General features: G+C 38.7%; 1 protein-coding gene across 1 annotated transcript in view; it reads right to left on the bottom strand.

Moving 5' to 3' along the window:
* Window positions 1-14,949, bottom strand: part of LOC108096982 (unconventional myosin-VIIa) — a 634,406-nt gene that overhangs the window by 68,670 nt on the left and 550,787 nt on the right. The window contains 1 exon segment of the mRNA XM_043207602.1: window positions 11,674-12,006. Coding sequence (XP_043063537.1) covers window positions 11,674-12,006 — 333 coding nt within the window.

Below are 14,949 nucleotides of genomic sequence, written 5' to 3'. Positions count from 1 at the left end.
AAGTTTTCTGTTGGATTCATGTCGGGAGATTGTAGTCGCCACTTCATAGATTGAATTTTCTGTTTTGAAATCCAATTTTTACCAATATGGACGTGTGCTTGGGGTCGTTGTCTTGCTGAAAAACGCATTTTTCGGCAGAAAGACCCAATTTTCCAAAATTCCTTTGGAAGATTTTCTTGTAAAATGGATAGATATTGCTCCTTTCGCATTATTCCATCGATTAATAACAAGGAACCAACTCCATTAATGCACCCCCAACCCATGGAACCGCTAGCGGTTTGTCATTCCTTGGTGACTGGATCGTGGGATCTCTAGTCCAATACCAAGAGCGCCCATCTGACTCGAAGCGATTAATTTTTGTTTCATCCGACCATATAACTTTGAAAACAAAAGTATTTTGGAATTGCTTGCTTTTTAAGACACTGGTAGCAATGACTTAGAGTATCCCAATTCGCTATCAAGCACGGAAGGAGGCTAATGGGCCTGTATGACGAAGGTTGGGATTTGTCTTTGCCTGGTTTCGGTGTCATTGTAATGACGGACTTTTTCCATTGCAGAGGAAAATAGCCCCATTTGTGAATTGAGTTGAATATGGTGGTGATGCATTTAACTGCACATGCAGGCAGTTCAATTATCATTTTAGGCGAAATTGAATCAAGGCCGGGGGCTTTTTTTGGATTCATCTGTTCTGCAATGGCTTTTGTGACTGTATTTGTTTCAAGAATGATTGCGGAGGAAGGCTCTGCTGGTGGGATGTTTGGCAAAGTAAATTGATTCGCCGGCGGATGAGGTTGGAAGACGTTTTGTAAGTGAGAGGCGAAGATGTTGGCCTTTTCCTCGTCACTACGCGCCCATACACCTGTTGGTGATCGAATTGGAAAATCGGGCTCTATAGGTGGTTGAATGTTTGGGTGCGCTCTCCAGAGTGGAAATTTGTTGCTAGTGGGTGAAAGCTGTGCTATATACGCACGTTGAGCCTGGTTCTTCTCAGTTATTAAAGCTGTAGATAGCTTTCGACAGACTTCTTTAAAGCTTTGTTTAGTGGCTGGGGATCGGTGTATCTGCCAGTTTCGGCGAAGTCTACGCTTTTCTTGAAGGAGCGATTGGATCTGCATGTTTGAACGCATAGTATTTGGGAGGGATGTAGCTAAGGGGTCAGGTGTAGAGTGTTTGGCAGCTGAGGACATTACATCTGTTATGTGCTTAAGTGAGTTATCAATGTCAGCTTCACACGAGATATTGGGTTCGATTTGAATGTGAGAGCTGATATATTTTTTATACTTTAGCCAGTTTGTTGTATTGGAAGTCAGAAATTGTGGTCGCTTTACAAGCTGTGGGTGTTCAAATAGGCAGAGCATGGTTTTGCTGAGTAGTGGGTTGAGTTGTTCGCTGGGTATTTTGTTTCGGCAGCGAGTCATCTTTTCGATTTGGTATGGGCTGGAGAGAATGCACAACTTCAGGCTGAGAAAGACTTACTGGCACTGGCGATGCTCCAGAGTATCAAAGAGCTCTGGCAAAGGAGACTCCGGGTGTTGTTACTGATGGCGTGAAGTAGTTTGGTTGAACAACATGTTGAGCGGTAGTCAGTCTGAGTCAGACGAGTCTTGAGTTCTTTATAGATAGGGCAGACCCAATAGTTGGCAGTGTGGTTTCCACCACAGGTACTACATTTCCTCGTTGCAGGGTCTTCTTTGTTTTTCAGACATGCATCTATGAAGTGCAGATCACCACAGGCGACACAGACTGATCGCAAGGTGCAGTAGCTCCTTGTGTGCCCAAACTCCTGACAGTTAGTACTTAACGTCAAAACCTTGATCTTTTAGTCTCTCGGCTATGTCAGCTACTGCGACGGTTGATTCTATTCCTTTTACTACAACTTGTAGTCCTTTGCTACTTTTGAGCTGGTAGGTGTAGTAATTTACCGGCACATGGTCGAGGAAATTCGTCACAGTGCGGTAGTTTCTTTCATTTTTTATTTGGAGTTTGGTTTCTGATATATTACCTCTTTTTAAGTTGGTAATATAAAAGATATTTGGCCCGATTTTTTGTTTAAAATTGTTAATAAGCTCTGAGCAATTGTGTTCTCTAATGTAGATAGGGGGTGGCTTTACATCTTTACATCTTCTCCAAGGTCACCAAGTATAGCAAATCTATTGTCAGAAGTTGCCTTGTTGTTTTTGCCTGAGGTTTTCGATACTTTCGGCAGGTTTGCATTGGTTTTTTGTGGGCTAAGCTTTCTTTTTATTTGTACGTCCCGATCGATCCCGGTCTGTACAAGCGTAGTTTGTGGGAGAGAGGCAGCAGAGACACATTTCACTTGCGATGATAATATCGGCCACAGATTTGCCACCGACGTTGAAGTTGTTGTTGTCGTCATCGAAACAACAGTTGCAAGAGAGGGCACCGTGCTGGTCAGCGCAAGAGCTGACGTAGTCAGTGCAATGAGTGGTGAGAGTGGAGATGGGCATTAGGAGCTCCACGACTGGGCCCTGGCAGCGCTGCTTGAGCTTAGAAGTGCAGGTGACAGTGAGCGCTCTCTCTCGGAAGCAGTCAATGACATTGCTTTTGTTGTTGCGTGTTCGTTACTTACTGTCTCCGAAACAATTGCTACATAAGCATTATTCCGGGCAGAAGACAGTCGGCGTTCGCCTTGCTTTTGTTGTTGTTGCATTCGACTTTGACTCGTGGGTTTACTAGTTGCACTTATTATTGATTTGCCCGCAGGCATTGTGTTTTGTTTGAGATTAATTGTTTTCTTCACTTTGATCTGTTAGAAAACAAGGAAATGGAGCTAATATGATTTGGGATTGCTGCCAGCGTCTTTTCGCTACTATTTCAGTTTTTATTTCACTTAAATATCGAGCTAATTGACTCGCTTGGCGGAGCGATCAAGAAACACGTCTGCACGGGGTAAAAGTAAAACTATTACATGTTACACATTGTATGTGCTTGCTGCAATAATTGCAACAAGTATTTTACATAAGCACACAAGGGTTAACGTTTTGAGAAAAAATCGTCCGCGGACAACCTCTCACTGCAAACGACCCGAGCGTACTGAGGCGATAGGGGACTAAACCCGAACAATTCTGCCGGCGACGGGACTACCTTGTAGTTATTATACCATGGGTAAAGCTTTCTTGTTCTGCTGAAGTTTGTAAGATTGTGTGTTTCGATGTGGATGGGAATGTTCTTTAAATTGATCAGTGGGAACAGTTCCATTATAGGGCAAGCCTTTTTTTCGCAGCTGGTATCATTTTCCAGAAGAATGCTGAAAACTTGGTCGATTCGTTTTGGATGTTCTCTACTTGTAAGGGCTAAAATGATGAAGACATCTAAATAGTTTTCACAACTGTTAGGCGAGGGTGTTTTTCTAATCGATTTTGCTGAACTGCGTGCCCTGACGTATGATGTAAAACTTGACCCCCTTTGTCGGTAGTAGGATTGACTGCTTGCTTAACCCTTTCATTCCCAAATTAATCTGGGGACACATAAAAAATATTTAACGCCATAAATGATTAATAGGAACCCCAAGTAACGTTCATATCGATTTTCGATACTCTAAGTCCTTTGGTATGTCCTCGCTGCAATGTCGCCTTTAGGCAACATTTGTCCATACATATATGTAAATAAGTACGTACGTATGAGTAATATTACCTTTAAAAGAGAACACAATTATGAGATTTTTGATAAAAATTTTTATTTTTCTGTGTTAGTTTAAGTATGATACAGTAAAAAACAATTTTTTTTTTTGGGTTTGAGCACAAATGGACATTACATTTTGAACATTTTGTCCTGGGAAAGCCTTTAGTACACATTCTACATCTACCTTTTGATCCCCACTGAACCTAGTGACCAATTTGGTCGTATCTTATTGCCTTTGCTGGAGCGATAACATAAGGCCTCTTTGGAAGAAGCTGGAGAACTTCGATCTACAAGATCGGTTGATGAGCTTGGAGAGCTAAAATGTAATAAAGCAAATGCAGGCCGACCTCTTTTTCGGGATCGTACCACATTAGCATTAAGTAGCTCTATGGCAATATCTAGTTGAAAGCTTATAAGTGGCATATGTTTTGTTCTTTCAAGTGATTGATACATTTTTACACCAATAAACGATTCGCATGTACCATTTTTTTGAGCGATGATTTACTTTGTATAATTCTAATAGCATATCTGATAGATCAACACCACCCATGTTTCTATTATACCTATCTACAATAGCTGGACGGGGTATTTTAACCATGTTTTTTTCTTTGCGGCACCAACGCATGCACTCAGAAACTGGTGTATCAGCAATATAATTTGAAAGAAGCTAAACACATTTGTTATCATACCAGCGACACGAGATCAAGTTATAAGTTGCTTCGACCTTTATGTCAAAAGATCCCCTGCCTTTGTCAGCTAACTGTTTTTCATTAAGAAGATTGACATTTTTTAGACGGTTATTGCGAATAGTGCCAACTGCTAAGATACCCCTTTCCTTTAATGCTATCATTAGGCTTACTGAAGTAAACCAGTTATCAAAAAATAGTTTAAAATTTTGATTTTCAGGAATGTTTGAAGCTAAATGTAAAACAATATCTGAAGACAGTCCAAGTCCATAAGACTTACAGGTTCCGTCTCCAACGTAAAGGCAAAAGTCATATATAATGTCAGACACCCCAGCTCTAGAAAACATTTTAAAGCCCCACTTGTGCGGCTTTTTAGGGAGATACTGCTCTAAACTATGATGACCTGAAATAGAATTTAAATTAAAAACTCATATATTGCGAATAAATTAAACTACTTTTACCTTTGAAGGAAATCATCTGTTCATCACAGCTTTGGTATTCCTCTTGGGATATTTCATTAAACTTCTCTTTTAATTTATATAGTAAGGGACGGATCTTATAAAGTTTGTCATAGTTATCTTCCCCTTTCTCGGGTTGCTTTAAATTATTATTTATGCTCGACTGGTGCAGGGAAGTTGGACTAAACCTCAACCCCGCAAAAACAGTCATTGTTCCTTTTACAAAGAAATACAAACTAAAGAAGATGAGACAAATCATGCTACTAGGTACTCCCGTAGCAATAAGCCGGGAAGTTAAGTACCTCGGAGTTACCTTCGACAGGAGGCTAACGTTTGCAACCCATATGCAAAAGACAGTGGATAAGTGCCTCAGGGCTCTCTTCACCTGTCGGAAAATTGCAGGGAATCTTGGGAGACCTTACCCCAAATAATCAGATGGCTATATCCGATATAGGCCGATACTCACATGTGGTTCAGTAGCGTGGGGCAAAAGAGCGAGGCTCATTAGCGCACAGAAACTGCTACAAAAGCTGCCATGATTGGCGGCGCAAGTATGACAGGAGCAATGAGGACTGTCCCACTACGGCACTGGAAGTTCTTAGCTTTAGGAATACAGGAAAACTACTAGTCGAACTTCCCCTGAGCTCACACCCCAGGGACGAAATGACAGTAGAATTCCTCTTCGAAAAGAATTTGTCTGCTCATCTGAGCAACAAAAAAGAATGGACCACCATGAAGGAAGTACACTCCATGGCAAGTCACACCATACCGTGGTATACAGACGGTTCCCTTACACACCAAGGCACTGGCCTTGGAGTAATAGGACCACGAATCGTGTACCAATACACCTGCATATTCCAATCCGAGATAAGTGCCATAGGACGGTGTGCAGAGCTCAATATAATGCGCGGGTACACAAACAAGGACATTGCGATCCTCTCGGACAGTCGAGCGGCAATTACTGCACTCTGTATTAATAGAATACCCTCGAAGCTGGCTCGAGAAGTATGAACAAAGTTAAACCTTCTGGGCAGCAACAATAGGCTGTCACTAAGATGGATTCCAGGACATAAAACCATATCCGGGAACGAACTAGCCGACTAGCAAAACTAGGGGCGGAACGTCCCCTTATAGGACCCGAGCCTTATTGTGGCATTGGCAGACACACAATCAAAGATTATCTGAGAAAGGAAGAGGTACATATTAGGCAAACCTGCTGGGGGAGCACCACAGACCAAAGACAAGCCAAAATCCTCATCGTCTATTATGACGTAAAGATGTTCAAGAAACTTATACCACTAGGAAAGAATTCACTTAGGGTAATTACCGGTTTATTAACCGGACATTGCATTGGGAATATAGGGATTGTAAACAGCAAGACGTGGAAGACTATTTGTGATAGCGAGGATGAAACCTCATGAAACCTACATATAATCTCAGACTGCCCAGCACTAAGTAGCCTGAGATGTAAAACCCTCGATTTCCGGTCCCTTACACTTGGGACCTCCGGAAGCATCGACCCACCAAAGCTCCTTGATTTAATCGATGGAGCCGGGTTGATGGGTAAGCTTTAAGCTCAGATAGGGGGTACAATATATCCAGGTGGGTCGAAGTAGCCAATTCCCCCTTTAATAATAATAATAATAATAAATGCTTAGTCTAACGATAAAAACAACAATTTCAAATTACAATATTTTTGAGAAAAAAAATTATATTTGAGAAATATTACAAAGTCCTCATCAAGACATTCTTATTAAATTTGTTGTAAGCAAAAGAAATCCGCAAAAAAAAAATAGAATAAGCTGTTGACTCTTTTTGCTTTGCTGAGACATTGTTGATGTGTTGATACATATTTGTTTTTTTTTTTTTTTTTTTTTTTCTAACCCTTTTTATTTATTACATCTATTCAATAGAATATTAAGTATTTGTTTTGGAAGACAACATGTGGGCTTAACTTATTACCCACACCGTTGTGGTGGTATAACTTTTTAATTTCGCTTATTTTTATTTACTTATCTTTATTCTGTTATTGGTGCGCTAATGCTGTGGGAGTTCTCCCTTTTAGTCTTCGTGGTTGTGCTTCTCTTCTCGGAATGTCTCTTAGGCTATGATTCTGGTGCGCAAGTAATTTTTGGATGTGGATAATGCAATTCTGCTTAATTATCTCTGAGATCGTCTGTATTCTTAGCTCTCTGTGGATGTGGTCATTTGTTGTGTATCTGTCTGAGTTAGTTAATATTCTTAATATTTTCGACTGGGCTCTTTGTATTAAGTTGAGGTTGGATTTGCTGGCTGTTCCCCATATTTCTATTCCATATGTCCAGATTGGTCTTATTATTGTTTTATAGATTAGTAGCTTGTTGGATACGTTTAGGTTTGATTGTCTTCCCAGAAGCCAATAGAGTTGTCGAAATTTACTTTTTACTTCGTTTCGTTTGTTTATTATATGTTTTTTCCACGTGAGTTTTGAGTCAATAGTGAGTCCCATGTATTTTGCGCTAGTACTTAGTTTCAGGATTTCGTCATCTATTCTTATTCTTGTTGGGGTAGTTATTTTCTTTTTTGTGTATACCACCTGTTGGGTTTTGTCCTTGTTTATTTCAATGCCCCATTTCTCAAACCATGACATTGTTGTTGTTAATATCTCTTGAAGTGTGTTTGCTGCTCTTTTTTCTGTGTAACTAGAGGCCAATAGCACTGTATCGTCAGCAAAGGTTGCAATCATGGAACCATGGGTCAGTGGGTTTGGGATGTCTGCTGTGTATATGAGGTATAATACTGGTCCTAGTACGCTGCCTTGGGGTACACCCGCTGCCACAGGCATAAGATCTGAACATTCATCGTCGCATTTGATATAGAAGTATCTGTTAGTCAAGTAACTATTTAGTATAGCGAATAGGTTAAATGGTAGGATGTTGTGAAGCTTATGGAGTAGTCCTGTATGCCATATTTTGTCAAACGCCTTTGCAATGTCCATGTATACTGCTACGCAAACTTTCTTGTTGTCAAAGTCTTCTGTTATTTTGTTGATAACTCTGTGCACTTGCTGCACCGTTGAGTGTTTTTTTCGAAAACCAAATTGATGGGGTGGGATTACATTTTGTTCTACTAAGATAGGGTTGATTTTGTCAAGTAAAATTTTTTCGAAGATTTTTGATAAAATTGGTAACAGGCTGATTGGTCTATATGAGCTAACGAGATGCGGTTTTGGGATTGCTGTAATCTGGGCAATTTTCCACGTCGAACTTAAGTCTTATCACTGCACTAAAAATGTCTCTTATAAATCTAATCGTATTGTCTGGCAGCTCTTTTAGTGTTTTACCACTGATTTGATCATAGCCCGGTGTCTTTTTGTCTTTGACTTTTAATATTTGTTCTCTTATTTCGTATATCGTCGTTTTTCTGATTGCACAGTTGAGTTTGGGTAAATGTGATGGGAGCTCAATGTTTTGGTAGTCCATACTGTTCGTAAAAATTTCCTCAAAGTGTTCGGCCAGTGTATCAGCTTTTTCTTTGTTTGTTCTTGCCCATGAGTTTTTCTTTGTCTTTATTGGATGTTTATGTATGGTTGCTTTTGTCAGTTTTTTAGTTGCTTTCCAAGTAGTTGAGTAGTTTGTAGATGTCGTTGTTTCCAGATTTTCCAGCTGTCTCCTGATTTGGCTTTCGTTGTACTCTTGTAGCGTTTGTTTCAGATCTTTTGTTGCCCGGTTTAGCTTGGTCTTGTCATTTGGGTGCTTGGTGGACTGCCATATTTTCCTTAGTTGGCGTTTATGTTTGATTTTGTCATTTATGTGTGATGGAGTCCTTTTGGTTATTACGGGGGTCAGAGCCGGCGTCGATTGCCATAGGGCTTTAATTATGTGTTCGTTTAAGTGCATTATAGCAGAGTCTAGTTCTTCGTTTGTTATTAGGGAGGCCACGGTATCCATGTTGTCAAGTAATATCTCCCTGAATAGGTTCCACTTCGTTTGGTGTTTGTGTCTCGGAGTGTTGCTTGTCAGGTCTGGTGTGCTTTTTATGGTTACTAAGATTGGTGAGTGGTCTGATGATAGGTCCAGGCTTGACTTAATTATTATGTTTTGGTGTGTCAAGTTTTTGGTAATGCAAAAGTCAATCAGGTCGGGAAGTTTTTTTGTGTCAGTTTACCAGTAGGTTGGCTCTCCTGTACTTATTGTACGGCTATTATTGGCTTTGATAGCTTCGTAAAGTTGTCTTCCCTTTGCATTTGTCAGGCGCGATCCCCACATGGCATTCTTGGCGTTGTAGTCTCCTCCCGCCAGGTATCGATTCCCAAGCGAATTTAGGTAGTCTAGGTTTTGCTCTTTCGTGTTATTAAATTTGGGTGGGCAGTAAACAGCCGAGATGTTAAGTTGTCCAAATTGGTCCGAAATTGTTATTGTCGTGGCTTGTATGTTTGCAGCCTTATAGCCTTCTACTTCTACACATTTTAGGTCATTTTTGATTATGATTGCTGTGCCTCCAAGGGCTTTGTTGTCTGGATGGTTTGTGAAGAATATGTTATAGTCAAGAATGCTGATATATGTTTTGTCTGTGGCGTGGGTCTCTGAAATTAGCATTATGTCAATCTGGTTTTCTTGTAGAAAGCTCTTTATTTCTAGGATATGGCGCGATAGTCCATTTGCATTCCAGACTGCGATAATCAAATTATTGTTTGTCAAGTTTGTATACAAGTATGGTAACTATGTTCATCTTGCTTGACATCTGTGCAATCAGTTTTTTTTATAAGTGTCTTCAGTTCTTGCATGTCCTCTTGTTGTTGGTTATTGTTTGTTGGAATGGACGGCTCATCATTGTGTAGGAAGGTTTGGTGGGTTGATGTTGGAGGTTTGTTTTTTTGTAGGGCTTCTGCGTATGATATTTTAGGATTGATCAGGTCAGGTGTAGTTTTTGTGCCAATTTCGGGTGGGGTCTGGATTTATGGTATTTTCTTTAAGTTGTAGGGCTTTGTAGACCATACAACCTTTATAATTGGAAGTGTGGTTCTCGCTACAGAGAGCGCATTTTATTTGGCTCTTGTCAGAGTTGGTTGTTTGTAGGTGGCAGTTGGCTGATTGGTGTTTACCAGCGCATTTTACGCAAATGGGATCTCTCGTACAGTAATTTCTTGTGTGTCCGTATTTTTGGCAGTTTGTACATTGCGGTATTATACGTTTTTGATGCGGTGGCTCAAAAGTAACTTTGCAGTGTAATAGATAGCTTATTTTGTATATGTCTTTATTGTTATCTTGCGTTTTAAGTTCAATTGATTAGAGGGGTAGCGGCTTTTTTGTGTCATTGCGTTGAATGTTGTGGATGTTTAGTACTGTATGCCCAAGGTCGGCTAGTTCGTTAATTATTTCGTTTTTTTCGGTAGCATGATGTACATGGCGGAGTATTACTTTGAATCCTCTCTGATCTTTCGGTCTGTACGTGTAAAATTTTGTCTCTTTGTCTTTAAGCAACTTAAGGATGTTTGTGTAGTGTATACTTTCTTGCGGTTGTATTTTTATTTCGTTCGTTGAGAGTCTTTTAGCTCGAATTTTGTCTCTGGCAGTTAGTGCAGTTGTTAGTGCGTGGATATTTTCTACATTTTGTACGTAGATCGGTGGAGGTTTGGGTTTTCGCTGTGATATTTGCGCGATTAGGTTCCGGTCTGTCCCATTGTCGCTTTGAGCTTCATCGTCTTGCGCATGCGCCAGCAACTCAAAGCGGTTGTTTGAGCGTGGTTCTGCTAGCCAATGCTCTTTGAGTGTTTTTTGGGTGGCTCTTTGGTTTTTACTCCGTTGTTTTTTGGTTGAGTTCGTTGGCTCGTTTACTTGTCCAGGCGACTGTCTCTCACGAGTCCGTTTAAGGCTTTGTTGGTTTAATTCGGTAAGTGTTGTTGTTATAGAACAGGAAGAAGTAGAGGAGTAGCTTGTTGTAGTTGTTGTTGTTAGGGAAGCTGTCGTTGTTGTAGTTGTTGCAGATGTTGTGGAGAGTGGCAGAGACGATGTTAAAAGCTTGGAGTTTATTTGTTTGGTACTTGCTGCGGTATTGGATATCGTTGTTGGTAATTTTGTGGGTTGTGTTGACGTTGAGGTTGGCGGGAGAGTAGAGAGCGGGGGCAGCGGTGAGGTGCATTGCTCGCTCCAAGGTAATTGCTCCATAGGGAGAGCGGCTGGTGTGTTTGGCGTTGCTTGTAAAAGCGCGGGAGAGCAAGAGCGTGCTCTCTGAGGTTTCACTGAGAGGGTGCTATGTGCACTGTTGTTGTCGGCGCTTGACTTTATTGTAAAGTAAGCGTTGTTGATGCTTGAGCGAGGGCGCGCGCTCTGAGTTTGAGCGCAGCGCTCACTCATTTTTGTTTGGAGCTTGCTTATTTGTTTATGATAGGTTTTATAAGGTAAACTTAGGGTTTTTTTTGTGTGGGAAAGCGTCTTTTCGCTGGGGTTTGTTGGGTTCACTAGTGGGCCTATATTTTCGCAGTTGGATGCTGGTAAAATAGGAGTTTTCACTGAGCGATTGAAAAACACGTCCATACGCGGCGGCGTTCGAACTCGAATGATACATATTTGTGGAAATGACTTTTTGTTGTAAGGAATCAGGGTTTTATTATCTGGAGATTCTCGAAAAACACTTCCTATAGTTCCTCATAGAACATGAGCATATAAAAAACCCAAAATCTTTTAAATCTATGGTGGTCTGAAATTTAGGAATTTAAGCTTAAGCTTAAGCTTAAGTTAGAGCCAAATACAAAGGCAAGAGCTAGCGTTTATGGTCTACTGTCAAAATGTGCAAAATTAATCTCTACAGCCAAGGTCCTTGCTAGTAAGAAAACAAAACAAAGCCAAACAAAATGGAAAAAAATATGAAAATATAAAATACATGAAAATATAAACACAATTTGTTACCTGATATTGAGTTCCTTGCTGTGACGAAGCCTGATACTTTTCCCATTTTGCCATTATATCACACACTTTTTCTTCTGGCAAAAGGCTTCTTTCCGAGTTTCCTATGACTTCATAAATGGAATATCCCTTGGAATTATCTTGAAGTCCAATTTTCTTCTTTATAATTTCCAAAACATCACTAGCCGTAGAACTTGGTTGAAATTCAATTGAATAATATTGTCCATCCATAAAATAAAACTTCGAGTAGCAAGGTCGGCGATTGGTAGTGCACAAAATTTCTTCGCTGCTTGGGGGCCACTGACGACGCCTTGTTCCTTGAGTTCTAAAAAAACACTTTGCAAAAAAATTTTTTTAGATAAGCATTTGAAAATGCTAATGAAAATGCTCTCGCAATTATAATATTATTAAGGGGGTCTTCCTATGTGATGGGTTGAAAAAATCGATTTTTTTTTTTTTTCATAAATTGCTCCCTTAACATGTCTAGAATACGGTAGTAAAGCGATTTTAGAAAATTCGAAGTCGTTTTAAAGATACAGCAGGTAAAAGAAAGAGCGGTTCGGAGCGCTGAGTTGGCAGTTAGAAACTTTAAACGCGTTTTTCTCAAAACTGTGTTTTTCAAACTTTCCTCCATTGTATCTCAGAAACGGCTGGACCGAATTACTTGAAATTTACAGGGCACACTCAATATATGTAAACGCATGGAATGAACTACTATCAATCGAAAATTTTCAAAACTTCGATTTTTTTATAGCAAAAAACAAAAAAAAAAAAACGCCAAATTTGCAATTTTTTTTCAAATGTCTATCAAAAATCCAATTTTTTTTATATTCATTTGATTGTAGTTCATTCCGTGCATTTAAGCCTACAAATTAAAACGCCGTTTACTTTTTTTTTTCTGATAAGCCGATCAGCCGAAATCGTGGAGGAAGTGGGAGCTCTTTTTTTCGAGGCGGGGGTGTTCAGAGCGCTGTAACTCTAGTTTGACTGAATATTTTTAGCTGAAATTTTTTATTTATACTGCCCAAATATGTGTTAATAAATGATAAAAAACTCGAAGCTCTAAATATTTACTGGTCGTAGAAAAAAAATCCTAAAATATCCCTAAAAAACAGGCCGTCACATAGGAAGACCCCCTTAAAATACGAACTTTACAACGGTTTTCTGAAATTTCTGAAATTTTTTTAGGATCTGAGAACTACAATGTACAGTACAAGCAAACTGTGGCTCAAGCTATTGAAAAAATTATGCTTTGATGAAATCTGATTCATATTTCAAAAGGCGTATAAAAAACTTCATGTATTAACACTCTAGTGTTAAAAACAAATACTATAATTTCTTTAAAACTTTTTATCTATTATAAAATACTAAATTGTACAATACATTTTATCTGTGATGCTGATCAAAAATTAATGTTCTTAGCTATAGGCAATCAATATAAATTTCGTGTAAGCCAACGGGCAATGTAAAGCTATAAGAGTATATAAATATTCAGAGAAGACGATCTGTGTTCATCGGACGCTGTTTGCGGAATTGTAGTATTGAATCTGAGGTTGTTGTGAAGGACAAAAATAATAGTAACTGCAAAAAGAATTTTTCAAAAATAATTTTTCTTCTATTTTTTATGATTTTTCGAAGATGACAATGTCAAAAAAAATTTGTATGGAAAAGAGAATAATATGGCTTAAATGCGTATTTCTAAGCATTTTCAAAAAATCATAAAATATAGAAGAAAAATTATTTTTGAAAAGTTTTTTTTGCAGTTACTATTATTTTTGTTTAAAGAAACTTTTTGCATCCAAAAATTTTAGTTTTGAAGCCGAAGGAAAAAGTTTTTTTTTTACTTTTTTTTTTTTAATTGCCCTTTTCAGTATGGTATCATTCAAACGGCATTTGAATTACCTTTCCATTGATACCAAAAGTTAAAAGAAGCAAGTTCAAGTTTCGAGTATATTTCACTTTTATTTTGTCAAAATACTTATGGCCACCATTGTATATATTTTTTATAATCTTGTATTTCACATACAAGGTTAAGAAAAACTCAGCGACTTAAACTATAGTCAAAATAAGGAGTATCAGCTTTAAACTTTCTATATCATCTGTATGGTCTATGATTTTAAAGTTATTTACGAAATTTGCCGTATTATCTTTGATTTGGCTCGGTTATGCAATTTTTTACCTTTGTGCAAAAACGAACGAACGAATAATTATAGGTACGTAGTGAGATATATGGGTACGTTCGTAATAGAATTCTCTACGTCATCAGAAAAAAATTTGTTTACATTTCTCGCCCCACGGTAAAGTTTTACAACATCAAAGGTGAATAAAAATGCTAAAAATGCCAAAAATGCGATTGTATTGAATAATATTTCCTACACTTTTGGCCATAACTCACGAGAGCAATGAGCTAGACAAGGCCAAATTTGCGTGATAGTCATACCTTTAAAAACAAAGTATTGATAAACTCTATCGGATAAAAATTTTAGCTAATAGAGTACTTTAGTTTGAGTATAAGGAAGTCGGAGTAAAGTTTCGGTATTTTGTGGAAAAACAAAATTGCCTCTACTGCGAAATTTCTACGGCTAACTAACCCTTTTTATACCCTTGCAGAGCAAAAGGGTATTATAATCTCAGTCAGAAGTTTGCAACGCAGTGAAGGAGACACCTCAGACCCCACAAAGTATATATATTCTTGATCAGCATCACGAGTAGAATCGGAATACGTCTGTCCATCTGTCCGTCTGTCCGTCTGTCCGTCTGTCCGTTTCCGCGCAAACTAGTCTCTCAGTTTTAAAGCTATCTTGCTGAAACTTTCCCAAAAGGTGTGTAGTTATTGCACGCAGTATATAAGTCGGAACGGGCCGGATCGGCCGACTATATCGGATAGCTACCATACGAGAGATTGAAAAAAAAAATTCTCACTCCGTTGTTTTTTATCAGATGGACTTGATTTCTTCCAGATGGCGTTTCATTACTATTATTGAATTTCGGTTTAAATTTGAAATCGGATAACTCTATCATATAGCTGCCATAGGAGAGATTAAAAAAATATATATAGAATTAACGGAAATTAGTTGATAACGTCACTGTTTTTCATCACACGACTATGATTTTTGAGTATCAAGTTTTTTAACTAGCCCTGATTTATAAAAAAATTTCATAAAAATCGGATCATAGCTGCCATAGGAAAGATCGAAAAATCTATATAGAATTAAAGGAAAATAAAATGATAACATCGTTATTTCTCATCAGAAAATCATGATTTTTAGAGTTTTCAAC

This window comes from Drosophila ficusphila, unplaced genomic scaffold (genome assembly GCF_018152265.1).
Source record: "Drosophila ficusphila isolate 14025-0441.05 unplaced genomic scaffold, ASM1815226v1 contig_2, whole genome shotgun sequence".
NCBI classification, from domain to species: Eukaryota; Metazoa; Arthropoda; class Insecta; order Diptera; family Drosophilidae; genus Drosophila; species Drosophila ficusphila.
This window is presented reverse-complemented; position numbering and strand designations above follow the sequence as displayed.